Raw genomic sequence first — 27,339 nt, forward strand, 5'->3', positions numbered from 1 at the left:
ATAGTCATATTGAGCTTGGGATCATTTGGATCAGTATGTTTCCAAATATCACAACTTTAGTGGCTGATGGTGAAGTGGCCTGCATCGTACTTGGCACCTGCAGAAACATCACAGTGAATGTTCAGATCCATTCAATAAATTAGAATAAAAAATCAATTTATGTATAAGCTTAATCTCTAAGTGAATCTCATTATACATATTAATTACACACAGATGGATGGTTTCCAGCCTTTATTTCTGATAATTATGGTAATTTTCCTCTTACGTGACATTTAAAATTAGAATAATACACCAGATCAGTAAGAAAAAATAATATAAACATGTAAGCTTAATGAAAAGTGTCTTTAATACCTGCTTGTAAAGGTACTTACAATCTGACAGAGATTAATTGGGACATATATTCTAATTTATTGAATATGACTATAAGTCTGTCAAAGTTGTTGATGCTTCAAACTGAGCAGCTGTTTACCCTGAAAGAGGTGAAAACAACCAGAGTCTGAGTAGTAAAAAAAAGAAAAAATTTTCATCTTATTTTCTCTTTTGAGAAAATAAGATGAGTTCAAAGTTAATGAAAAACTTTCAAAGTTTTTCATCAAGTCATTCCTTGTCTCTTTCTTCTTAAGAGTGCCATTATTCTCATGTTGGTATCTTCATGCTGCGTGTTTCCAAGCATCGCCACACATAAATGCCTCTTACCTTCGAGTTGTTTCCTCAGAATTGTTACAGTAAAAAAGTCCAACAGCAAATGCAAATGTAATTTTCCTTAAGGTGTCAGACAAATAATCTTTTCTACAAAAGACACTAATGTCTAACATAAAAAAAATAACCTTTTTAATTATGTGCTTATGCACCTTCTCAATATGTCCAGACAAGATTAAATTTAATTGTCCAGACAATTAAAACACAAGCTGTTTGGTTTTTGAAGCTGTTATCAGCTCTGACTCGGTGGCTGAATATCTTAAAGAAGAAGTAATTTGCAGGAATAAGAACCTTTGTACTAGAGGAGCCATCATAGTGGCCAGACATAAATTTTGTTAGACGTCTCTGCTAAGATTTAAAACGGCGATGACAGCACAGAAACCCAAAGAATATTAGTGAACTGGAGGCATGAGGAACACTGCCAGGAGAAATTAAAGTCTGATGCATCAAACTTTCAGCAGCTTATAGCAACAAAATAGTTGAGTTACCTTCCAAAAATCAATACACGTATGAGCTGTTTTCCCACTGTGGGCTCTGAAAAAGGACGGAGGAGAAATTTTAATTTAGTCTTGTTTTCATTCCTTTTTTTGAACACATTTTTCTTAATAATTGACTTGGTGATTGCTTTCTGATTCAGAAGAACTTGTGCATTGGTTCAATTGTGTGAGTCAACAATGACGTGTTTTATGCTTTTTACCCCATTCAAGCAAACATGTTTTACATATTTTTTGCAGGGATCAAATGTACAGCATAAAAATCCAATAAATGTCCTGGATTATTAGTTTCCTCTGAGGATTCTAGTCAAAAACTCTGATACTAATGTTAGTGCCCCTTTTTCTTTCAGCTCTGGCTGCACATGTGCAAGTGGGAGCTGTTTAAGTGTTTCCATAGCAACTAGTTTTCCCAGATTTCCCTTAGGAACAGCAGGTTTTCTTTAGCCACTGCAGGAGTCAGGATCTTTACAACTTTACTCTCTTTGTCTGCTTAAAGGTAAGCGACAAGGCAACAAATAGTAAGTTTTCTCTTGCTTGCTTTCTCCCTTTCTTACTTTCTTTTCCTTTTTTCTTTTCCTTCTTTTTTCCTCTCTTTCTTTCTTAGCTCTGACATTTACCAATACGCATTTTGCTACTACGGTAAATAATTTCCAACAGCATCCAGGGGAGCTAATAAATGTTTAGTTCGTCGGCACCAAATCAAATTTGTTTGTAGATTAAAAAAGCACAAGTTTGTTTTTGTTTTATTGTGTTTTAAGAATGGAGCTACAGAGGTTTTCCAAGTCAATACAAAATCTTGTATTTAGGCATTTAAATAAAACATTACGCCCTTTGTCTTTAAAGCTCATTTAGCAGTGAAGGAGAAACTGAGACAGTCTGCTGTCTCCTTGGTGAAAGAGCTTCCCAACAAGCTGACCAGGTTTCCTTGTCAACTGGGCAACAACATTCCTCACTCTCACAATAATCATTCCTGCTGGTCGGCCTGAAACACTGGTTCATTCCATTGTATGTATCTGGTAATAGATTTCTATCTATTACCAGATAGAAATCTATCTGGCATGAGAAAAATGACTAACTGTTTCTCCGCAGATTTTGGGCATGGCTGGCCATCACGAAGAGGGCAGAGAAACAAAAGAGATCAGCAACTTTCTTTGCTCCGGTCAGACGTTTTAAAGCATTCTTTATTGTTCGCTCTGTTGTAAATTTGCTCCTAATGTTTACCCGCTGTTTCCTCTCTTAGATGCAGATCAAAAAGACAGCAATCTCAGGCTGGATCATCTGACTCCCAGACCGGATCACTGTGACCTCCTCCTAGATGCAATAGATCAACAACTTGATCAGCTGCAGGTCTGCTAATGCTGTGTTTGGTCCATCAGTCATTTTCTCCCATAATAACTTTTTAAACTAAATGTTATTTCAGCAAATATCCTTGCTTCTTTGCAGATTATGTCTCCAAAACCAAAAAGTGATGTGGTTCCTACATCAAAAAATGGTAAAAACAGTAATGTATGCCACATATTCACCAGAAAATAAGTGAAATTTTTCTTTCCACACAAGTGACAACAGATGTTTGGTTTTTATAAGCTCCTCTGAGGGGGGATGGGTGTCTGAAGCAAAACTCAAACTAATAAAATCTGCATTTCATTGCATTTCAAAAAGTTTCCCCTTTTGTCTCATTGCTGGCATATATGCGTGGAAGCAAATGGTTAAGCAACATTATGAGGATGTACAGAAAGTTAATCTATATTAATTTATCTATTTACTTTTATTTATTTGAAACAAACTCAACTCACCCTGAGTTTGCAGGACCAATTTTTGCTGTATTTGTACTTCAAGTCTTGGTATACGTCTCCACCAGTTTTGCTCCTCTCCACTAACTTTACCTTTTTTTTATATATATCAAAAGAACTCCAAATTTACCTTCAGAAAAAATAAAAAAGATTACACATAATTTTTGCATCAGCTCCTCAACAATGCACTCATTTTAATTCTTCCTCTCATAATGTAAATGAATGACATTGAAGTTTGTAGTTTCAATGTTTTCTTCTCTCCCCCAGAAAATACGCTGACATTCTGGGATGTTTCTGTTAATAACAAGGAAATCAGAAGAAGTCTGGATGTAATCGTCAGGGGCAAAGAGGAAAGTCAATTTTGGCGAGATCACGTTGTCTGGAGGCTTCAGAGGCTTCTTGGAGAGTCACTTCCTCTTTCAGAGAGTATTTGCTCTGAGGAATGTGGAAGAAGCTTCAAAGGGGAGACGACAGATCTCTCTCCATTTGGACATATGGATCAATTAGACAGCGAGAACAAGACAGAGCGGACAGAAATCTCTGACAGTGACACTCATGAAAGTGATCAAAACTGGCAACAGCCAGAGAATAAAAGAACAACACAGGAAAATCTGTAGAAGGATTATTTATTGGTTAAAACACCAGACATGACAGAGGGTGTTCTCTCTTTCTACCATATCAGTCTCAACACAAAGAGAGTGTTAGAGACGGTGTGACCCTAGACAAGGAAAATTTCTACCAAAATAACTGAAGATATTAAAATAAATTGTTAGCATTTGTTAGTGGGCAGATTTTGTTCAGACTCTTTATGAAGAAACTTCACAGTTTTGCTGGGAAGTAAAACATTAATGGATAATCTTCTTTGCTTTCTGTCTTTGATCTCTGGAAGAAAAATAAGTCAGAGAAAAAAACATGTTAAATGGGTTTAGCTTTTTGTCTTTTCAATTATGTCTATGTGAAGACTCCATCCTCTTTCATTGGTTATCTGTTAATGCCTCTATTGTAACCTAAGCAGCTACATTTAAAACAAAGAAGATTTCTTTTTGCTGTCAACAATCCTTATGCTACCATTTCTGTTTTTGCATCTCCTTTTGAAACTTCTAGAGGTTGTGGAAGAAAAAACAAAGAGGATTATATTACTGATCAGTTTGTAAGGCGTAAAGCTTCTGAAGGTCTTAGCTGTAAAACATTTACTTGGTGATGGTGTTGACTCGGTTTATTTCGTCTCGCTTCGTTTCCTCCCCAAACACTAATCAGAGTTACAGCCTCGGCAGTTTCTCACTTTGTTACCTTGTGGTCTCTGTGATATCATCTTCTTCAGATCCTTTGTTCTGAAGCTACTGCTAACATTTTATTTCTAATTTTTCTCATTGTGCTCATTTGGGATTTTTTTTCTAGCTTTTATTTCCAGTAGGTCCCTTCTTCATGTGCAATCTGAACAGGTCAAATTGGAATTTGGAAAAATGCAGATCTGTGACTAAAATGTTTGAATCCTGTTTGTCAGGATGCCACCTGACCTCAAGGAGTATTTGTTTTGTTTCTGTTCCAGGAGTTGCAACATGGAGCTTTGGCAACATGTCGACTGACGGCGATCTTGATCTGGACGTCAGGCAGCAGGTCAGGTGGACAGGTAGGTGCAGCAGGAGCCAAAGAGGAAATGTAAAGAACAAAAAAAAAAGTGCTGGATGCTAAAGTTTAAATAAAAATTAAAACAAATACAAAACATGTTTTAAAATACAAATATTTAACACTCTATAAACATGTTTGTAACATTTTTCACTCCCTCACAAGGGTGTTGCTCCTTCATGGAGGATGTTGTTGATTTGAATGACATCTGTGTTGACCACGGTGACAGTGACTCAGCTGGAGAGGAAGAGAGAGAAACTCAGTTTACAGCAGGTAAATAAAATTTTTTTTAAAAAAGACTGCATTTTATTAAACAATAAACAAGTTGTTTGTTTTGTAATTACAAAGCGAGGAGATTCTCTGACGGACATGAACAGATGAAAAGTCTTTCTGATTCCTCCAACAGCCAGCAGAACAACAGAAAAACCAACAGGTGTGTAGAAGATGTTTTTTTAAATTCTGCATATGATGATTTTCAACATTTTAAAGGTTTTGTGACGCCTTTGTTGTGTGGGTGTGTATGTCTGTGTGTGTTTCAGTTTCTCACATTTGTATTTATTTTTTAGTGAAAATAAAGACAGCAGTGAAGACTTTAAAAACCTCACCAGGACGTCCACTCCAGTGAGGACATCAGAGAGGCAGCTGTCACACTGCATCAACTTAAAAGAGGAAGTCTTTGACCGCCGACGTGTAAGAACAGAGCTCTCTCTTTATTTATCAGAAATCATCCTGTGTGTCTGCAGCAATGTTTTGCTTTTTGTTTTTTTAGAAATGCGAAAACGAGGAGAAGAAACTCAGATCAAAGTGGATTCAGCTGAAAGAAGTTGAGCTTTGTCTCTCTGAACTCCAACAGAAAAAGAAGGTCTGTTGCCTTGTTTAAGAAAAGGACATAAGATTAAAACCACCCGCTTCGGATGTTATCATCCCATAGAATGGCGATTATCAGTGGTTATCAGCCCCATTGAATGGCCTCAGTTGGTCCCTGATCTGCCTGCTATCAGGCTGTTATTAACCATTCTAACCATTCTATCGGTGATAACAGCCGCTTGTCGCGAATAGAACCTTTTTATTTTTTATTTTTTTACCTTTTTTTAAAAACCTTTATTTATAATTTCTCTGCAAATTTGAACAGGATATTAAGAATTTACTAAAAATACAAAAGCCAAACCTATCCGTCATAAGATTTTAATTAGGTATTGTAATAATCGTTACAGTATTTAAAAACAACTCACTAAAATCTAAAACCGGAGGTTTTTTTTTCTCTTTTGTTTATTTTTGTTCGCTTTTTTAAAGACCTATATTTCCAATATGCCTTTGATTTCTTTGGATTTTTTCCAATAATTCACTCAAAATAAAATTTAACATACTTGGATAATTTTATTGGATCTTTACAAGACGTGTTCTCTCAATTCATGCCGTGTTTTTATCTTCCGGTCGTGCAATTTTTATTATGTATATATATATATGTATATATATATATATATGTATATATATATATGTATATATATATATATGTATATATATATATATGTATATATATATATATGTATATATATATATATATATATAAGCATATAATGAAATTAAAAGGTATATTCTAGAGTTATGTAGTGTTATGAGTTGTCCAACCTCATAGCCTTCCACTAGGTGGCTGTATGTACATCCGTAGTTGCTTGCAATCTTATCAATAATGATAAGAAGAAGTTATCTTATAATCTTATTTTTAATTAAAAAAGTTAAAAATAAAAATACGGATGGATTTGCTCATATGATTATATGAAAATCTGTGTTTGTACCATATGAAAATGTTTAATATTTGTATTAGTAGTAATAATAATAAATTACGGATTGCACCCGACAAAACATTAGAGAAGAAGAAGAAGCTTACGTCATTCGACGCGACACTTTCCACGGTCGGAGCTGGTGAGTAGCCCCTGAATCTGTCAAATAAAAATGTAGTAAAAAAACCTCAAAAGACCGAAAGTCCACATTTATAAATCTGCTGATGGTAGTTCTATGAGTTAATGTTAGCGAGTATGTGGCACAGCATGTGTTTGTACAGATTTAGATACGTTTTTAACCCTACTTGGTAGAAAAAAAATGCTACTTTAGCTCGCTAAAGTAGCCTTTTAAAAGCCAGTCAGGTTCAAATGTAGCTGTCCTTCATACCTTTAATAACAATGTGCTAAAATTTTGTTTCATATATCTTAAAAAACCGTATAGTTTTCAGTATACTAGTTTATATCAGTATATTGATTTAATGTTAGGATTCTGTCATACAGTTCATTACATTTCATCGTTTCCCACAGTGTATTATAAACTCTGAGGCCATCATTCTTTATTTGTTGCCCCACCAGGCTAAGCATTGTTTATTTATTTAAGTCTTTGTAAAACGTTTGCATTTTCTGTGACTTTATAGTTATTGTTCATGCTAATTATACAAGCTATGCCAATATAAAGTCTTTGTTTTCATTTTTAGATCCGGATCACATACACAGGAGTCACTCATTGAAGATGAATCACAGTAAGTGACAGAAATTTGTACTCTTCTATATTTGAACAACAGTTCTCGCCTCAAGTAAAGAAACTGTGCGTTGTTTTCTTGTTGTTGTTGTGGTTAGGCTGGACAGGGATCTTCGAATAATTGAGAGACACCATGGTGTAAAACGAAGGTGGCTCCCTTCGGATGACATTTTCCAGAGAACACTGAGAGATGTTGACCAGGAACTTAGAGGTCAGCTGATCGGCGAGCACAAAATGAAGCAAGGAGAGGGCCACTCTTCTCAACCTGAAAAGAAGATGTAATGGTAACACTACTTCTTCTCTTGACTGTATGGTCATTAGCAAAATTGAAGCTCAAAGGTCTTGTGGTAAACCTAAATTTAATCTTTATGTTATCCCTGCACCATGCATATGTTCACTCTAGGTACTTAAGCGTCTTTATGCAGTGTAAGAAGTGACTGGTTTATTCCAACTTGTCCTTTGTCATGGGTATGTGATATTGATGTGTATGGTTATTTATCTTTGGTGTATGAATATGTTTCTTGGGTGTATCCTGTCTTTCACCTAATGCCCGTTGTAAATAGGCACAGATAAGTGAGTATTGTAATACATCCATTTTCTAATGGACATTCAATGATCTTATACATTACGGCAGATATTGAGTCACTGTAAGAACTATCAGTCTTTATATTCTGAGGATAACTTTTTTAAGAGTACAATTAAAATATCATTCAATTATTGGCAGTAATAGATTTTGACCTACAAACTGAGATTTCCTTATGCGAACTTTAGTGTCATTTTGAATATCTTATGTAGAATTGGCTGCCACTACTTGTGTTCACAACATCCAAATTGAGATAAACACTATTTCAGATGTTAACCTTTTATTATGTTTAACATACTTCCATAAATGACTATTGTATCATGTTTTCATATTGTGTTGATTGTATTATTTTTACTAGTATTTATATTTCTTCTTTTTACAGATGGACAGGAGTTGTTATAAGGCTGTCCAAGCAAGTGAATGCCTGTAACAGGAAACTGAAGAAGATTGTTACAGAGTACAATAATCTGCAGTGGCCTCCACAAACTGGCATCTTTCCATCACATTTAGAATTTTGAGAATTGTGTGATGCCTCCTCCCAGCTGTACACATTGTTTGATGAAGAAGTGAGTAGAATTGATCTAAAGGTTTTATTCAACTTTCTACATGCTGTTATTCACTTTATGTTGCTACTACATTTAACAAGGTTCCACTTGCAATTGTTCTCTTATTTTAAAGATTGAAGATCATGGTGTTGTTCCAAAGAACCTAAAAAGTCGAGCAATAGAAGCCCTGCATTTGAAGACTAGAGCAACTGAAGAAAAGCTTCTACTTAAGAGAGAGATGAACACTGTCATTCTTCACCTTCATCAACAACATGGACATTTAAGTTCAGCTATAAATGATACTGCAGATCCTGGTTCAAAAGCTGTACTTCATCAAAACATTATCATGTTAGAAAAGAAAATGTACAGTGCAATGAACATGTTCAAGAGGTTTATCAGTTGGTGCCCCTCCTCCAAATCATCACCTACCAGAGTTTAACTCTTATTCTCAAGCACTTATGTCTCCAGATCTACATTACATAGACTATGATGAAAGCATTGACGATGGAGAGGATGAAGAGGATGATGACGACAGTGTTGACGAAGGAGAGAACAGCATAGATTGTGAATCATCTTCATGATTTATGGCCACTTACTGTTCTATGTGAAGAGCACATATTCCAGTATAAAAAGTTCATTGATGATTTTCATATAAGCTTTTTGTTCTAACATCTCAGTTTATTGTTTTTGATATTGTTGAGACATATCTGTTTTTTAAGTCAAGCTATATATAATCAAGGGCATTTTAATTTTACTCATTACAGCTTTGTAGTCTTTTTCACATTTATTAATGTTCTTGTTCAGTATGACATTGTTAATGACTAAACTTTATTTACAGTTTGAATTTAACTCTTAATCTTGAGATGCTGCATAATCTGCTTTACATAATATCTTTAAATTTGAGCACAACAATGAAATAACTAAAACGTAGTGGACAAAAATTTTGTGATGTTCATATTTGAGAAATATTTGACTGTTATCCAAGAATTACATTATTTTGAAGGGCACTACTCTGTATTAAAAATTCATTAAGAGCTATGTCAGTGTTTCTGTGATATTTCAGACAGATTTCAAAACTTACAATATGGACTATTTGTAGCCTGTGTAGGGACTTACAAACTGGATGATTTGATTTACCTTCCTGGTTTTAGTAAGAATGCCAGCAGCACCATAATGTATCATCTGCAGTTGGATGATTGACTACTTTTTTAGGAGACCCTCACACCAGCATCCAGGTTGAGTGTTTGCTGTCTAAGCGCTCCTTCCACTGCTCCACCACTCAGATGGCTGCACAGACTAGTGAGAATTATCTTACTGTTAGATTTGCATTTAGTTTTGCAACTGTAAGGACATGTACATTCCTGGTTGTTTAAAATGTTATAGAGCAGTTAATATTAGTGTTGATGTTTGCGTTTTCTGGAGGGCAACACGAATATTGACGCGTCCTTCACACCAGATATTACATTAAAATTTAAGCACACAGCAGGACGGATCAGGCAGGAATATAAAGACAGAGAGTCTGAATAACACCAACTGTATGTCAGAAAATTCTGACATGTAGTCTTATGTGATTTGTCTCTGCTTACATGAAAAAAAAAATATGGGCCACTATGGAAAATGGTGACAAACCATTTTGGGACCTATACTGTCTGCCCTCTTTTTTCCCTTATGGGGCCCACCTAGGTATGCCGGCTGGGGCATTATGACATAACTGTTTGTAACCTACCTGAGAAAGCGGCAACATACAGTCATATGAAAAGTTTGGGCACCCCTATTAATCTTAATCTTTTATGTATAAATATTTGGGTGTTTGCAAAAGCTACTTCAGTTTGATATATCTAATGGACACAGTAATATTTCAGTATTGAAATGAGGTTTATTGGACTAACAGAAAATGTACAGTATGCATTAACAGAAAATTTGACAGGTGCAAAAATATGGGCACCTCAACAGAAAAGTGACATTAATATTTATTAGATTTGCCTTTTGCAAAAATAACAGCCTGTAGTAACTTCCTGTAGCTTTTAATAAGTTCTTTGATCCTGTATGAAGGTATTTTTGACCATTCCTCTTTACAAAACAATTCCAGTTGAGTTAAGTGTGATGGTTGCCGAGCATGGACAGCCCGCTTCAAATTATCCCAGATGTTCAATGATATTCAGGTCTGGACTGGGATGGCCATCCAGAACATTGCAATTGTTCCTCTGCATGAATGCCTGAGTAGATTTGGAGCGGTGTTTTGGATCATTGTCTTGCTGAAATATCCATCCCCGGCATAACTTCAACTTCGTATCAGCTTCTTGAACATTATTCTCAAGAATCTGTTGATATTGAGTTGAATCCATGTGACCCTCAACTTTAACAAGATTCCCAGTACCAGCATTGGCCACACAACCCCAAAGCATGATGGAACCTCCACCAAATTTTACAGTGGGTAGCAAGTGTTTTCTTGGAATGCTGTTTTTTGTTTGTTTTTTCCCCGCCATGCATAATGCCTTTTTATGACCAAACAACTCAATCTTTGTTTCTTCAGTCCACAGGACCTTATTACAAAATGAAGCTGGCTCGTCCAAATGTGCTTTTGCAGACCTCAAGCGGCTCTGTTTGAGGCGTAATTGCTGAAAAGGCTTCTTTTGCATCACTCTCCCATACAGCTTCTCCCTGTTAACACATACTATCTGTAATAGTGCAGCTAAACTAAATATGAGAAAAAAGTGAAGCCCTGATCATAGTTTAATACACTACAATTACACTCTCAATGACCATATACATTACTTTATAACATCCTCGCACTTACAACTCACAGGGTCTTATTGTCGCGGCAAACGTTCAATGTTTGAAATGGAATGCGCCCCATCATTGACACACGGGGCCTTATTGTCGCGGCAAACGTTCAATGTTTGAAATGGAATGCGCCCCATCATTGACACACGGGGCGATGTCATGATTAAACTCACCAGTCTGAGTGGGTAGCAAATTCTGTTAAAGTAAGTAAATCACATTTTCCAGTCATAAACTGAACTTATCAGACAGAATGAAATCCTAATGTCAAATCGTATTAATAGTTTTCATTAAGCGGCAAAAAGTGTGTAACTGGTCACGTGGCGTGTCACCCATTGACAACCAATAGTAACATGTGACGTTGTGGAACTACTGCATCCCACACTGGGATCTTCTCCAGCTGTGTCCTATCAACATGCCTGTCCCAACGATTTCGCGAAGGGAGAAAGTGCCTTTACCTGAACGTGTCGTCTTCTAACCTGGTCAATTTGTTTATTTAAAAGGAAAGATCTTACTCATTTTTTTGCTAAAGGGTATTATTTGTGCTACCATGTGGAAATTTTTGAAGTGCAACAGTAATGAGTTCAGCTAACATGCTCACTGATGTGTTCGTTTGATACCCAAATATTTGTTACTATTTAAAGCACTCACATTTGACAGAATATCTTTTCAATACAAAAGCTTTTATTGATGCATTATACATTTATCAATTGTTTAAGACAAACTACAGGAAATGCTAACATTGACAGCTTTCGGATAAACAAATGTCACAACTGTGACCAAATTAGAAGTGTCTTTTTTGCAGTCCCAGTGATACATAATACATTTTGAAAAAAACATGTTTAATGACAGATAGCACAACACAAAAATACATCTCCAATAAAAGCTTGTTTTACAATTTTGCTGAAAACAGAAGTGAATGATTTCACAGACCTGAAGATGTTGCACAATGGAGATCCATGGCTATAAAAAGCCAAAAACTACTTATATCATATGTTAGACACTATCTTCGAACATACAGATTTGAACATTTTGGACAGTGAGACACCATGTCATTATTCCAGCAAAGAACCAAGTAGTACTATAAGACAATTTTTCAACGTTAAACATGTTAATGTTTCACCTTCGCTCTGAAAGACTTAATATCTGCCGTAATGTATAAGATCATTGAATGTCCATTAGAAAATGGATGTATTACAATACTCACTTATCTGTGCCTATTTACAACGGGCATTAGGTGAAAGACAGGATACACCCAAGAAACATATTCATACACCAAAGATAAATAACCATACACATCAAAAGCACATACCCATGACAAAGGACAAGTTGGAATAAACCAGTCACTTCTTACACTGCATAAAGACGCTTAAGTACCTAGAGTGAACATATGCATGGTGCAGGGATAACATAAAGATTAAATTTAGGTTTACCACAAGACCTTTGAGCTTCAATTTTGCTAATGACCATACAGTCAAGAGAAGAAGTAGTGTTACCATTACATCTTCTTTTCAGGTTGAGAAGAGTGGCCCTCTCCTTGCTTCATTTTGTGCTCTCGTATCAGCTGACCTCTAAGTTCCTGGTCAACATCTCTCAGTGTTCTCTGGAAAATGTCATCCGAAGGGAGCCACCTTCGTTTTTACACCATGGTGTCTCTCAATTATTCAAGATCCCTGTCCAGCCTAACCACAACAACAACAAAAAACAACGCACAGTTTCTTTACTTGAGGCGAGAACTGTTGTTCAAATATAGAAGAGTACAAATTTCTGTCACTTACTGTGATTCATCTTCAATGAGTGACTCCTGTGTATGTGATCCGGATCTAAAAATGAAAACAAAGACTTTATATTGGCATAGCTTGTATAATTAGCATGAACAATAACTATAAAGTCACAGAAAATGCAAACGTTTTACAAAGACTTAAATAAATAAACAATGCTTAGCCTGGTGGGGCAACAAATAAAGAATGATGGCCTCAGAGTTTATAATACACTGTGGGAAACGATGAAATGTAATGAACTGTATGACAGAATCCTAACATTAAATCAATATACTGATATAAACTAGTATACTGAAAACTATACGGTTTTTTAAGATATATGAAACAAAATTTTAGCACATTGTTATTAAAGGTATGAAGGACAGCTACATTTGAACCTGACTGGCTTTTAAAAGGCTACTTTAGCGAGCTAAAGTAGCATTTTTTTTCTACCAAGTAGGGTTAAAAACGTATCTAAATCTGTACAAACACATGCTGTGCCACATACTCGCTAACATTAACTCATAGAACTACCATCAGCAGATTTATAAATGTGGACTTTCGGTCTTTTGAGGTTTTTTTACTACATTTTTATTTGACAGATTCAGGGGCTACTCACCAGCTCCGACCGTGGAAAGTGTCGCGTCGAATGACGTAAGCTTCTTCTTCTTCTCTAATGTTTTGTCGGGTGCAATCCGTAATTTATTATTATTACTACTAATACAAATATTAAACATTTTCATATGGTACAAACACAGATTTTCATATAATCATATGAGCAAATCCATCCGTATTTTTATTTTTAACTTTTTTAATTAAAAATAAGATTATAAGATAACTTCTTCTTATCATTATTGATAAGATTGCAAGCAACTACGGATGTACATACAGCCACCTAGTGGAAGGCTATGAGGTTGGACAACTCATAACACTACATAACTCTAGAATATACCTTTTAATTTCATTATATGCTTATATATATATATATATATACATATATATATATATATATATATATATATATATATATATATATATATATATATATATATATATATATATATATATATATATATATATATATATATATATATATATATATATATATATATATAAAAATTGCACGACCGGAAGATAAAAACACGGCATGAATTGAGAGAACACGTCTTGTAAAGATCCAATAAAATTATCCAAGTATGTTAAATTTTATTTTGAGTGAATTATTGGAAAAAATCCAAAGAAATCAAAGGCATATTGGAAATATAGGTCTTTAAAAAAGCGAACAAAAATAAACAAAAGAGAAAAAAACCCTCCGGTTTTAGATTTTAGTGAGTTGTTTTTAAATACTGTAACGATTATTACAATACCTAATTAAAATCTTATGACGGATAGGTTTGGCTTTTGTATTTTTAGTAAATTCTTAATATCCTGTTCAAATTTGCAGAGAAATTATAAATAAAGGTTTTTAAAAAAAGGTAAAAAAATAAAAAATAAAAAGGTTCTATTCGCGACAAGCGGCTGTTATCACCGATAGAATGGTTAGAATGGTTAATAACAGCCTGATAGCAGGCAGATCAGGGACCAACTGAGGCCATTCAATGGGGCTGATAACCACTGATAATCGCCATTCTATGGGATGATAACATCCGAAGCGGGTGTCTGGATGGCCATCCCAGTCCAGACCTGAATATCATTGAACATCTGGGATGATTTGAAGCGGGCTGTCCATGCTCGGCAACCATCACACTTAACTCAACTGGAATTGTTTTGTAAAGAGGAATGGTCAAAAATACCTTCATACAGGATCAAAGAACTTATTAAAAGCTACAGGAAGTTACTACAGGCTGTTATTTTTGCAAAAGGCTGATCTAATAAATATTAATGTCACTTTTCTGTTGAGGTGCCCATATTTTTGCACCTGTCAAATTTTCTGTTAATGCATACTGTACATTTTCTGTTAGTCCAATAAACCTCATTTCAATACTGAAATATTACTGTGTCCATTAGATATATCAAACTGAAGTAGCTTTTGCAAACACCCAAATATTTATACATAAAAACGATTAAGATTAATAGGGGTGCCCAAACTTTTTCATATGACTGTATGTTGCCGCTTTCTCAGGTAGGTTACAAACAGTTATGTCATAATGCCCCAGCCGGCATACCTAGGTGGGCCCCATAAGGGAAAAAAGAGGGCAGACAGTATAGGTCCCAAAATGGTTTGTCACCATTTTCCATAGTGGCCCATATATTTTTTTTATGTAAGCAGAGACAAATCACATAAGACTACATGTCAGAATTTTCTGACATACAGTTGGTGTTATTCAGACTCTCTGTCTTTATATTCCTGCCTGATCCGTCCTGCTGTGTGCTTAAATTTTAATGTAATATCTGGTGTGAAGGACGTCAATATTCGTGTTGCCCTCCAGAAAAACGCAAACATCAACACTAATATTAACTGCTCTATAACATTTTAAACAACCAGGAATGTACATGTCCTTACAGTTGCAAAACTAAATGCAAATCTAACAGTAAGATAATTCTCACTAGTCTGTGCAGCCATATGAGTGGTGGAGCAGTGGAAGGAGCGCTTAGACAGCAAACACTCAACCTGGATGCTGGTGTGAGGGGTCTCCTAAAAAAGTAGTCAATCATCCAACTGCAGATGATACATTATGGTGCTGCTGGCATTCTTACTAAAACCAGGAAGGTAAATCAAATCATCCAGTTTGTAAGTCCCTACACAGGCTACAAATAGTTCATATTGTAAGTTTTGAAATCTGTCTGAAATATCACAGAAACACTGACATAGCTCTTAATAAATTTTTAATACAGAGTAGTGCCCTTCAAAATAATGTAATTCTTGGATAACAGTCAAATATTTCTCAAATATGAACATCACAAAATTTTTGTCCACTACGTTTTAGTTATTTCATTGTTGTGCTCAAATTTAAAGATATTATGTAAAGCAGATTATGCAGCATCTCAAGATTAAGAGTTAAATTCAAACTGTAAATAAAGTTTAGTCATTAACAATGTCATACTGAACAAGAACATTAATAAATGTGAAAAAGACTACAAAGCTGTAATGAGTAAAATTAAAATGCCCTTGATTATATATAGCTTGACTTAAAAAACAGATATGTCTCAACAATATCAAAACAATAAACTGAGATGTTAGAACAAAAAGCTTATATGAAAATCATCAATGAACTTTTTATACTGGAATATGTGCTCTTCACATAGAACAGTAAGTGGCCATAAATCATGAAGATGATTCACAATCTATGCTGTTCTCTCCTTCGTCAACACTGTCATCATCCTCTTCATCCTCTCCATCGTCAATGCTTTCATCATAGTCTATGTAATGTAGATCTGGAGACATAAGTGCTTGAGAATAAGAGTTAAACTCTGGTAGGTGATGATTTGGAGGAGGGGCACCAACTTCGATAAACCTCTTGAACATGTTCATTGCACTGTACATTTTCTTTTCTAACATGATAATGTTTTGATGAAGTACAGCTTTTGAACCAGGATCTGCAGTATCATTTATAGCTGAACTTAAATGTCCATGTTGTTGATGAAGGTGAAGAATGACAGTGTTCATCTCTCTCTTAAGTAGAAGCTTTTCTTCAGTTGCTCTAGTCTTCAAATGCAGGGCTTCTATTGCTCGACTTTTTAGGTTCTTTGGAACAACACCATGATCTTCAATCTTTAAAATAAGAGAACAATTGCAAGTGGAACCTTGTTAAATGTAGTAGCAACATAAAGTGAATAACAGCATGTAGAAAGTTGAATAAAACCTTTAGATCAATTCTACTCACTTGTTCATCAAACAATGTGTACAGCTGGGAGGAGGCATCACACAATTCTCAAAATTCTAAATGTGATGGAAAGATGCCAGTTTGTGGAGGCCACTGCAGATTATTGTACTCTGTAACAATCTTCTTCAGTTTCCTGTTACAGGCATTCACTTGCTTGGACAGCCTTATAACAACTCCCTGTCCATCTGTAAAGAAAGAAGAAATATAAATACTAGTAAAAATAATACAATCAACACAATATGAAAACATGATACAATAGTCATTTATGGAAGTATGTTAAACATAATAAAAGGTTAACATCTGAAATAGTGTTTATCTCAATTTGGATGTTGTGAACACAAGTAGTGGCAGCCAATTCTACATAAGATATTCAAAATGACACTAAAGTTCGCATAAGGAAATCTCAGTTTGTAGGTCAAAATCTATTACTGCCAATAATTGAATGATATTTTAATTGTACTCTTAAAAAAGTTATCCTCAGAATATAAAGACTGATAGTTCTTACAGTGACTCAATATCTGCCGTAATGTATAAGATCATTGAATGTCCATTAGAAAATGGATGTATTACAATACTCACTTATCTGTGCCTATTTACAACGGGCATTAGGTGAAAGACAGGATACACCCAAGAAACATATTCATACACCAAAGATAAATAACCATACACATCAAAAGCACATACCCATGACAAAGGACAAGTTGGAATAAACCAGTCACTTCTTACACTGCATAAAGACGCTTAAGTACCTAGAGTGAACATATGCATGGTGCAGGGATAACATAAAGATTAAATTTAGGTTTACCACAAGACCTTTGAGCTTCAATTTTGCTAATGACCATACAGTCAAGAGAAGAAGTAGTGTTACCATTACATCTTCTTTTCAGGTTGAGAAGAGTGGCCCTCTCCCTTGCTTCATTTTGTGCTCGTCGTATCAGCTGACCTCTAAGTTCCTGGTCAACATCTCTCAGTGTTCTCTGGAAAATGTCATCCGAAGGGAGCCACCTTCGTTTTACACCATGGTGTCTCTCAATTATTCTAAGATCCCTGTCCAGCCTAACCACAACAACAACAAGAAAACAACGCACAGTTTCTTTACTTGAGGCGAGAACTGTTGTTCAAATATAGAAGAGTACAAATTTCTGTCACTTACTGTGATTCATCTTCAATGAGTGACTCCTGTGTATGTGATCCGGATCTAAAAATGAAAACAAAGACTTTATATTGGCATAGCTTGTATAATTAGCATGAACAATAACTATAAAGTCACAGAAAATGCAAACGTTTTACAAAGACTTAAATAAATAAACAATGCTTAGCCTGGTGGGGCAACAAATAAAGAATGATGGCCTCAGAGTTTATAATACACTGTGGGAAACGATGAAATGTAATGAACTGTATGACAGAATCCTAACATTAAATCAATATACTGATATAAACTAGTATACTGAAAACTATACGGTTTTTTTAGATATATTAAACAAAATTTTATCACATTGTTATTAAAGGTATGAAGGACAGCTACATTTGAACCTGACTGGCTTTTTAAAAGGCTACTTTAGCGAGCTAAAGTAGCATTTTTTTCTACCAAGTAGGGTTAAAAACGTATCTAAATCTGTACAAACACATGCTGTGCCACATACTGCTAACATTAACTCATAGAACTACCATCAGCAGATTTATAAATGTGGACTTTCGGTCTTTTGAGGTTTTTTTACTACAATTTTATTTGACAGCTTCAGGGGCTAATCACCAGCTCCGACCGTGGAAAGTGTCGCGTCGAATGACGTAAGCTTCTTCTTCTTCTCTAATGTTTTGTCGGGTGCAATCCGTAATTTATTATTATTACTACTAATACAAATATTAAACATTTTCATATGGTACAAACACAGATTTTCATATAATCATATGAGCAAATCCATCCGTATTTTTATTTTTTAACTTTTTTAATTAAAAATAAGATTATAAGATAACTTCTTCTTATCATTATTGATAAGATTGCAAGCAACTACGGATGTACATACAGCCACCTAGTGGAAGGCTATGAGGTTGGACAACTCATAACACTACATAACTCTAGAATATACCTTTTAATTTCATTATATGCTTTTATATATATATATATATATATATATATATATATATAGATATATATATATATATATATATATATATATATATATATATATATATATATATATATATATATATATATATATATATATAATAAAAATTGCACGACCGGAAGATAAAAACACGGCATGAATTGAGAGAACACGTCTTGTAAAGATCCAATAAAATTATCCAAGTATGTTAAATTTTATTTTGAGTGAATTATTGGAAAAAATCCAAAGAAATCAAAGGCATATTGGAAATATAGGTCTTTAAAAAAGCGAACAAAAATAAACAAAAGAGAAAAAAACCCTCCGGTTTTAGATTTTAGTGAGTTGTTTTTAAATACTGTAACGATTATTACAATACCTAATTAAAATCTTATGACGGATAGGTTTGGCTTTTGTATTTTTAGTAAATTCTTAATATCCTGTTCAAATTTGCAGAGAAATTATAAATAAAGGTTTTTAAAAAAAGGTAAAAAAATAAAAAATAAAAAGGTTCTATTCGCGACAAGCGGCTGTTATCACCGATAGAATGGTTAGAATGGTTAATAACAGCCTGATAGCAGGCAGATCAGGGACCAACTGAGGCCATTCAATGGGGCTGATAACCACTGATAATCGCCATTCTATGGGATGATAACATCCGAAGCGGGTGATCCAGAACATTGCAATTGTTCCTCTGCATGAATGCCTGAGTAGATTTGGAGCGGTGTTTTGGATCATTGTCTTGCTGAAATATCCATCCCCGGCATAACTTCAACTTCGTATCAGCTTCTTGAACATTATTCTCAAGAATCTGTTGATATTGAGTGGAATCCATGTGACCCTCAACTTTAACAAGATTCCCAGTACCAGCATTGGCCACACAACCCCAAAGCATGATGGAACCTCCACCAAATTTTACAGTGGGTAGCAAGTGTTTTCTTGGAATGCTGTTTTTTGTTTGTTTTTTCCCCGCCATGCATAATGCCTTTTTATGACCAAACAACTCAATCTTTGTTTCTTCAGTCCACAGGACCTTATTACAAAATGAAGCTGGCTCGTCCAAATGTGCTTTTGCAGACCTCAAGCGGCTCTGTTTGAGGCGTAATTGCTGAAAAGGCTTCTTTTGCATCACTCTCCCATACAGCGTCTCCTTGTTAACACATACTATCTGTAATAGTGCAGCTAAACTAAATATGAGAAAAAAGTGAAGCCCTGATCATAGTTTAATACACTACAATTACACTCTCAATGACCATATACATTACTTTATAACATCCTCGCACTTACAACTCACAGGGTCTTATTGTCGCGGCAAACGTTCAATGTTTGAAATGGAATGCGCCCCATCATTGACACACGGGGCCTTATTGTCGCGGCAAACGTTCAATGTTTGAAATGGAATGCACCCCATCATTGACACACGGGGCGATGTCATGATTAAACTCACCAGTCTGAGTGGGTAGCAAGTTCTGTTAAAGTAAGTAAATCACATTTTCCAGTCATAAACTGAACTTATCAGACATAATGAAATCCTAATGTCAAATCGTATTAATAGTTTTCATTAAGCGGCAAAAAGTGTGTAACTGGTCACGTGGCGTGTCACCCATTGACAACCAATAGTAACATGTGACGTTGTGGAACTACTGCATCCCACACTGGGATCTTCTCCAGCTGTGTCCTATCAACATGCCTGTCCCAACGATTTCGCGAAGGGAGAAAGTGCCTTTACCTGAACGTGTCGTCTTCTAACCTGGTCAATTTGTTTATTTAAAAGGAAAGATCTTACTCATTTTTTTGCTAAAGGGTATTATTTGTGCTACCATGTGGAAATTTTTGAAGTGCAACAGTAATGAGTTCAGCTAACATGCTCACTGATGTGTTCGTTTGATACCCAAATATTTGTTACTATTTAAAGCACTCACATTTGACAGAATATCTTTTCAATACAAAAGCTTTTATTGATGCATTATACATTTATCAATTGTTTAAGACAAACTACAGGAAATGCTAACATTGACAGCTTTCGGATAAACAAATGTCACAACTGTGACCAAATTAGAAGTGTCTTTTTTGCAGTCCCAGTGATACATAATACATTTTGAAAAAAACATGTTTAATGACAGATAGCACAACACAAAAATACATCTCCAATAAAAGCTTGTTTTACAATTTTGCTGAAAACAGAAGTGAATGATTTCACAGACCTGAAGATGTTGCACAATGGAGATCCATGGCTATAAAAAGCCAAAACTACTTATATCATATGTTAGACACTATCTTTGAACATACAGATTTGAACATTTTGGACAGTGAGACACCATGTCATTATTCCAGCAAAGAACCAAGTAGTACTATAAGACAATTTTTCAACGTTAAACATGTTAATGTTTCACCTTCGCTCTGAAAGACTTAATATCTGCCGTAATGTATAAGATCATTGAATGTCCATTAGAAAATGGATGTATTACAATACTCACTTATCTGTGCCTATTTACAACGGGCATTAGGTGAAAGACAGGATACACCCAAGAAACATATTCATACACCAAAGATAAATAACCATACACATCAAAAGCACATACCCATGACAAAGGACAAGTTGGAATAAACCAGTCACTTACACTGCATAAAGACGCTTAAGTACCTAGAGTGAACATATGCATGGTGCAGGGATAACATAAAGATTAAATTTAGGTTTACCACAAGACCTTTGAGCTTCAATTTTGCTAATGACCATACAGTCAAGAGAAGAAGTAGTGTTACCATTACATCTTCTTTTCAGGTTGAGAAGAGTGGCCCTCTCCCTTGCTTCATTTTGTGCTCGTCGTATCAGCTGACCTCTAAGTTCCTGGTCAACATCTCTCAGTGTTCTCTGGAAAATGTCATCCGAAGGGAGCCACCTTCGTTTTACACCATGGTGTCTCTCAATTATTCGAAGATCCCTGTCCAGCCTAACCACAACAACAACAAGAAAACAACGCACAGTTTCTTTACTTGAGGCGAGAACTGTTGTTCAAATATAGAAGAGTACAAATTTCTGTCACTTACTGTGATTCATCTTCAATGAGTGACTCCTGTGTATGTGATCCGGATCTAAAATGAAAACAAAGACTTTATATTGGCATAGCTTGTATAATTAGCATGAACAATAACTATAAAGTCACAGAAAATGCAAACGTTTTACAAAGACTTAAATAAATAAACAATGCTTAGCCTGGTGGGGCAACAAATAAAGAATGATGGCCTCAGAGTTTATAATACACTGTGGGAAACGATGAAATGTAATGAACTGTATGACAGAATCCTAACATTAAATCAATATACTGATATAAACTAGTATACTGAAAACTATACGGTTTTTAAGATATATGAAACAAAATTTTAGCACATTGTTATTAAAGGTATGAAGGACAGCTACATTTGAACCTGACTGGCTTTTAAAAGGCTACTTTAGCGAGCTAAAGTAGCATTTTTCTACCAAGTAGGGTTAAAACGTATCTAAATCTGTACAAACACATGCTGTGCCACATACTCGCTAACATTAACTCATAGAACTACCATCAGCAGATTTATAAATGTAGACTTTCGGTCTTTTGAGGTTTTTACTACATTTTTATTTGACAGATTCAGGGCTACTCACCAGCTCCGACCGTGGAAAGTGTCGCGTCGAATGACGTAAGCTTCTGCTTCTTCTCTAATGTTTTGTCGGGTGCAATCCGTAATTTATTATTATTACTACTAATACAAATATTAAACATTTTCATATGGTACAAACACAGATTTTCATATAATCATATGAGCAAATCCATCCGTATTTTTATTTTTAACTTTTTTAATTAAAAATAAGATTATAAGATACCTTCTTCTTATCATTATTGATAAGATTGCAAGCAACTGGATGTACATACAGCCACCTAGTGGAAGGCTATGAGGTTGGACAACTCATAACACTACATAACTCTAGAATATACCTTTTAATTTCATTATATATATATATATATATATATATATATATATATATATATATATATATATATATATATATATATATATATATATATATATATATATATATATATATATATATATATATATATATATAATAAAAAATTGCACGACCGGAAGATAAAAACACGGCATGAATTGAGAGAACACGTCTTGTAAAGATCCAATAAAATTATCCAAGTATGTTAAATTTTATTTTGAGTGAATTATTGGAAAAAATCCAAAGAAATCAAAGGCATATTGGAAATATAGGTCTTTAAAAAAGCGAACAAAAATAAACAAAAGAGAAAAAAACCCTCCGGTTTTAGATTTTAGTGAGTTGTTTTTAAATACTGTAACGATTATTACAATACCTAATTAAAATCTTATGACGGATAGGTTTGGCTTTTGTATTTTTAGTAAATTCTTAATATCCTGTTCAAATTTGCAGAGAAATTATAAATAAAGGTTTTTAAAAAAAGGTAAAAAAATAAAAAATAAAAAGGTTCTATTCGCGACAAGCGGCTGTTATCACCGATAGAATGGTTAGAATGGTTAATAACAGCCTGATAGCAGGCAGATCAGGGACCAACTGAGGCCATTCAATGGGGCTGATAACCACTGATAATCGCCATTCTATGGGATGATAACATCCGAAGCGGGTGTTAAAACTGTAGTTTGAAGCCTCAGTTTATCGCTTATGACGCAGGAAACCGTTCAGCAGCTAGAACAACTGTCTGCAGACACGACTTGGATGCAGAAGGAGAAAAAAGCTCTGGAGTTTATCCTGAGAAACAGCAGGTCAGAGAAATAATCTGTTTGCTACAAAGTTAAATCTTCACCAACATGCTTGTGTTTTGGTTACTCAAGTAGTGAAACTGCGTGCACATGCGTGCGTGTGCGTGTGTGTATGTATGTGTGTGTAGGTACCAGCTACAGCAGTTGCAGAGGCAGACAGAGTCGCATCAGAAAACTGTGTTCTGCTGGACAAAGGTAGTTCAGCAATAAATCCTGTTTTTGGTTTTAAATGACTAATTTGATTTCTTCTGTTCTTGCACCGTTTCTCAAACAGAATCGTATTAAAACGTCACTGCAACGGATCAAATCACAATGCAGAACAAAAAATAAATTATCATAGGAATGCTGCTATTTTTGTTTTTCAGTTTAGCAATGTGAATATTTGTCTTGGATTTGACCAAATTAGGAGCAAAAATATATTTGTCTTTCTGAAAATGTGTTTCAAAATATCTGTAACTCATTAATGACTTCCTGGGGCAGCAGCTGGAGGAGCTTCATGAGGAGCTGCACAGGGCCACAGAGGCAGGGAGCTCACTGCTGAACAGATGTGCATGTCAGCAGAAACAGCTGGAGAAAAGGCATCAGATTGAGGAGGTGACACTCTTCTTTCACTATCAAAGTCAAATCCCATACAAAATATGAATTAAACAACATTGAAAGGATTTGTTAGCACCTGCAACCGATGGATAAATTCAAATATTTTATTCAGAAATTGAAACCCTTAGAGTTTGTTTTTGTTTTAATATCCAATTTTCATTTGATGCAAATAAAGATTTGTTCTTTGTCATCGATCAGACCACAGTCTCCCTCATTATCAAATGTTTTTTTGTCTTAAAAGCAGTAGTTTTCTGAATCTCTGTTAGATATTTAGTTTGGTTTCAGTGCAGTATAAAGCTGTGCAGTTTTTTTTTTTTTTTTTTAGAAGTGTTTCTGAGCCACTGCAATAACCTGTTCATAATGCGGTGCTATTTGAGGAGTTGAAAAATACATTGTTTTGATTTTCCAGTTCAGATTAATGCAGCATTCTGATATCATTTAATATAAATATTTCACCAGTTTGTAATGTTTTTCTATTTTACTTTACAGTTTTGGGTGAAAGGTTACATGTTGTTTTTGCTTTTCCGCTTCTGACTTTCAGCCCCCTGATGTTCAAGTCAGCGAGCTCCAGCACGAACTGGGAGAATGTAGGATCAAAGTGGGAAGACTGGCCGAAATGTTGGCAGATAAGGAGCTGCAGCTGATGGATTTGCAGGAGGAACGAGACTCTCTGCAAGCGGAGAGAAACAACCTGATGAGGGAGCTGCAGCTCTACAGAGAGCTGGTAGAAGCTCAGGTAGTGATGGTAGGAGCTGAGGATTTCTAATCTTCATGGCAAAATTATTCACACTTCAACAGCTTCATATCAAGTTGTGCTGCACAAACATTAATGTGTTTTATGGGGTGTTTAAATGACAGTTCATCACAAAGTTGTACTAAGTTATGAAATGGAAAAAAAGATACATGGGTTTCAAATATATGTTTCTTCGACAAATAGTTAAATCTCGTTCAGACAGAATGGATGGAGAGTGTTGGTGAAAACACATTTTGCCAAAGTCTTGCTGCTTTTAAGAACGTTTCTTCCCGGTTTGCTCTGTATTCATCTCCATCCATGTCCCCATCAACTCTGATAAGTTTCCATGTTTCTACTGATGAAACCTATCCCCGCAGTATGATGCTGCCAACACTGTTTCAGGATGAAGCCGGGTGTTTTTCTAGTCATTCATAAAGTTTTGTGTCGTCTACCACAAAACTTTCCCCAACTTCACTTATATCAAGAACTCTCTGAAAACAAATGCACGTAACAAATGCATGCATGCCACACTTTTCAGACTGTTTTCATCTCAGATATTAATACAAAGTATCTTTTTTTCAATTTGCTTCTTAATTATGCCCTGTTTCTGTTGATGTTTTGAAATCCTCCTAAGATACTATAAAATCTTTGCTTTGGAACATGACAAAATGTTGAAAGAGGACAACAGTGATGAACACGTCTTTTTTTTGGACACTCGCTGTAAGTTCATCTCAATGTTTAAATATTCCTTTCGGCAGCAAGAACTGAACCTCCACAGGCAAGACAAAGATCAAGCTTTAAAGGCACGTCTTAATCAGGTGCAAACTATGAATACAAATGCATTTGTTTAAGCATACACATATAGTTTTACACAGTTGCTGAAGTTCTTTTTTATTCTAACTTGAATTGAGGAGCACATTGAGGAGTTCTGCAGTCTGAAACGTGTTCCTGGGTCTGACGGATGGGCGGCAGCGTCTCTCTGCAGGCAGCTGAAGGCCCAGGATCTGGAGCTGAGGCAGCTTCAGATCAACACGGCTCAGTGGAAGCAGCAGACTGCGGCTCGCCTCGCAGGCAGCTTTACCGAGCAGCTGATGGCTGATCTGGAGAGGTGACGCAAAATCATCCTTACATGTCCCATGCATGTTTCACTTCAGTAATGGCTGAAAACACTTTCAAATGTTTTCCATCCCACAGGTGCAAGACAATGCTGATGAGGTGCAGGTAACAGATAACACAGTAACCAACCAGCTAATGTAAAAAGTATCATTTCAATCTAAAACTGCACAGTAGACGTTACCTGTAGACTTAAACATGTAAGTTCCGACTGGTGCTGTGTTTTTTTACTCATTGTGGCAGCTTTTAAAGAGTCTCCATGATTGTTTTACAGAAATGCATCAAAGATGAAAGAAACAAGTCCTGACAGAAGCACCATGTCTGGCGCAAAGGTAGATGACGTGTTCGCGTTTGGCTCTTTCACACCTATTCCTTCAATAAATACGCTAACACCGTTCCTGTTCTCTCCTTTCTTCCATCAGGAATCTCAGGAGGCTGTTTGCTCCCACTTGCATCACGCAGTGGTCGGCGCCGCTGCACACATCCCCTCAGACATCTCTTTGTTTCAGCTTCTTTGCTCCCTGCAGAGCAGAGTGAAGCAGCTCCAGGAAGAAAATCAGGCTTTCCCAGACACACTTAGCTTTGATGTATCAGGATCCTCTCTGACAACAGTGAGAGGGGAATTACCCAAAGGAGATTTTTGAGGATATTTCACTGCTAAGTATAATTACAGGCTGTGCAGTGGCATGCAAATGTATTTACACCCCTTGGAGTTTTTTGTATCGTCTTACTTTGCAACTGCAACTCTCCTGTGGGCAGAAGTGGTTCAGTGGGTAAAGTAGTTGTCTTGGACTCCATAAGTTGAGGGTTTGATTCCAGCTTTCTCCTGCCACATGATGATATGCCCTTGGGAAAGACACTAAACCCCAAGATCTGTACTGATGTGAGTTTGAAAGGCTTTTAAGAGACTGGTGTAAAGTGCTTGGAGCTCTAAGTATTCCAGAAAAGCACTAATAAATTTGGCCCATTCATATTTTATACTAGACTAAAACAAATTAGAGCAAAAATGAGAACCGGAAGGAAAAGGAGACATGCTGTGCCACTTTTTTATAATTAAAATTTTTTAAAATGTGGGTTAATATTCAGGTCCCACTGAGTTAATTCCTCGTAAAGCCATTCTTTGTGGTATGACTCCAAAACCACACAACTGAAATGATGTTGAATGTATTTTAAAGCCAACCAGTGATAGAAGAATAAAAGGCAGGTTTCTGTGACGTCTGTGCTGAGAAAAAAGGGATCTTCCTTGGGCTGTCGACAATGAACTGTAAATTAAATCCTGCCACTTTTGTTAAATAACCTAATAAAACTGTCATGTGTGAGGAAGCCCTTGTGTAGTGTTTCACATGCCAAAGTCAAACTAAATAATGACATCATGACTTAAGGAAAT

At 35.5% G+C, this 27,339-nt stretch overlaps 1 protein-coding gene and 4 long non-coding RNA genes across 11 annotated transcripts; 3 read left to right on the plus strand and 2 right to left on the minus strand.

The window, feature by feature from the left end:
* The first annotated feature begins 1,554 nt into the window (after positions 1-1,554).
* LOC122828315 (cingulin-like) lies at positions 1,555-27,271 on the plus strand. Of its 6 annotated transcripts, none has more exons than XM_044111772.1 (19): positions 1,555-1,711; positions 2,037-2,198; positions 2,283-2,352; positions 2,434-2,540; positions 2,637-2,694; positions 4,533-4,613; positions 4,775-4,882; positions 4,958-5,042; positions 5,176-5,299; positions 5,379-5,471; positions 23,421-23,512; positions 23,638-23,704; positions 23,990-24,103; positions 24,648-24,851; positions 25,598-25,657; positions 25,754-25,947; positions 26,034-26,060; positions 26,227-26,284; positions 26,375-27,265. In XM_044111772.1, the coding sequence occupies exons 3-19, from the start codon at positions 2,292-2,294 to the stop codon at positions 26,594-26,596; spliced, it is 1,755 nt and encodes a 584-aa protein (XP_043967707.1). In that variant the 5' UTR covers positions 1,555-1,711; positions 2,037-2,198; positions 2,283-2,291; the 3' UTR covers positions 26,597-27,265. The 6 variants fall into 6 exon arrangements, with proteins under 6 accessions (XP_043967707.1, XP_043967706.1, XP_043967703.1 ...); XM_044111771.1 differs by having other exon boundaries at positions 23,993-24,103; positions 25,751-25,947; XM_044111768.1 differs by having other exon boundaries at positions 1,556-1,711; positions 25,751-25,947; positions 26,375-27,271.
* On the plus strand, positions 6,442-7,599 carry LOC122828321. The gene is made up of 3 exons (XR_006370203.1): positions 6,442-6,532; positions 7,089-7,133; positions 7,231-7,599. It is a non-coding gene; the product is annotated as an uncharacterized LOC122828321 (long non-coding RNA).
* LOC122828317 lies at positions 8,098-9,298 on the plus strand. Its single transcript, XR_006370199.1, has 2 exons — positions 8,098-8,281; positions 8,394-9,298. It is a non-coding gene; the product is annotated as an uncharacterized LOC122828317 (long non-coding RNA).
* LOC122828319 lies at positions 15,613-18,425 on the minus strand. 2 transcript variants are annotated; one of them, XR_006370201.1, is made up of 4 exons: positions 18,379-18,425; positions 17,779-17,823; positions 16,626-17,681; positions 15,613-16,513 (listed from the first exon to the last, which is right to left on the minus strand). It is a non-coding gene; the product is annotated as an uncharacterized LOC122828319 (long non-coding RNA). The 2 variants fall into 2 exon arrangements; XR_006370200.1 differs by lacking the exon at positions 18,379-18,425 and having other exon boundaries at positions 17,779-17,952.
* Positions 21,350-22,407, minus strand: LOC122828320. The gene is made up of 3 exons (XR_006370202.1): positions 22,368-22,407; positions 21,776-21,820; positions 21,350-21,678 (listed from the first exon to the last, which is right to left on the minus strand). It is a non-coding gene; the product is annotated as an uncharacterized LOC122828320 (long non-coding RNA).
* Positions 27,272-27,339: the final 68 nt, after the last annotated feature.

This window comes from Gambusia affinis, linkage group LG03 (genome assembly GCF_019740435.1).
Source record: "Gambusia affinis linkage group LG03, SWU_Gaff_1.0, whole genome shotgun sequence".
In the NCBI taxonomy this organism is placed as follows: Eukaryota; Metazoa; Chordata; class Actinopteri; order Cyprinodontiformes; family Poeciliidae; genus Gambusia; species Gambusia affinis.

Bases quoted from the DNA above. Each gene is read 5' to 3' on its own strand.
- LOC122828315 (XM_044111768.1), top strand. From the start codon at position 2,292: ATGGCTGGCCATCACGAAGAGGGCAGAGAAACAAAAGAGATCAGCAAC. The intron at 2,353-2,433 runs GTCAGACGTTTT...TTCCTCTCTTAG, and splicing joins CAGCAACTTTCTTTGCTCCG to ATGCAGATCAAAAAGACAGC. The intron at 5,472-23,420 runs GTCTGTTGCCTT...CTTATGACGCAG, and splicing joins AACTCCAACAGAAAAAGAAG to GAAACCGTTCAGCAGCTAGA.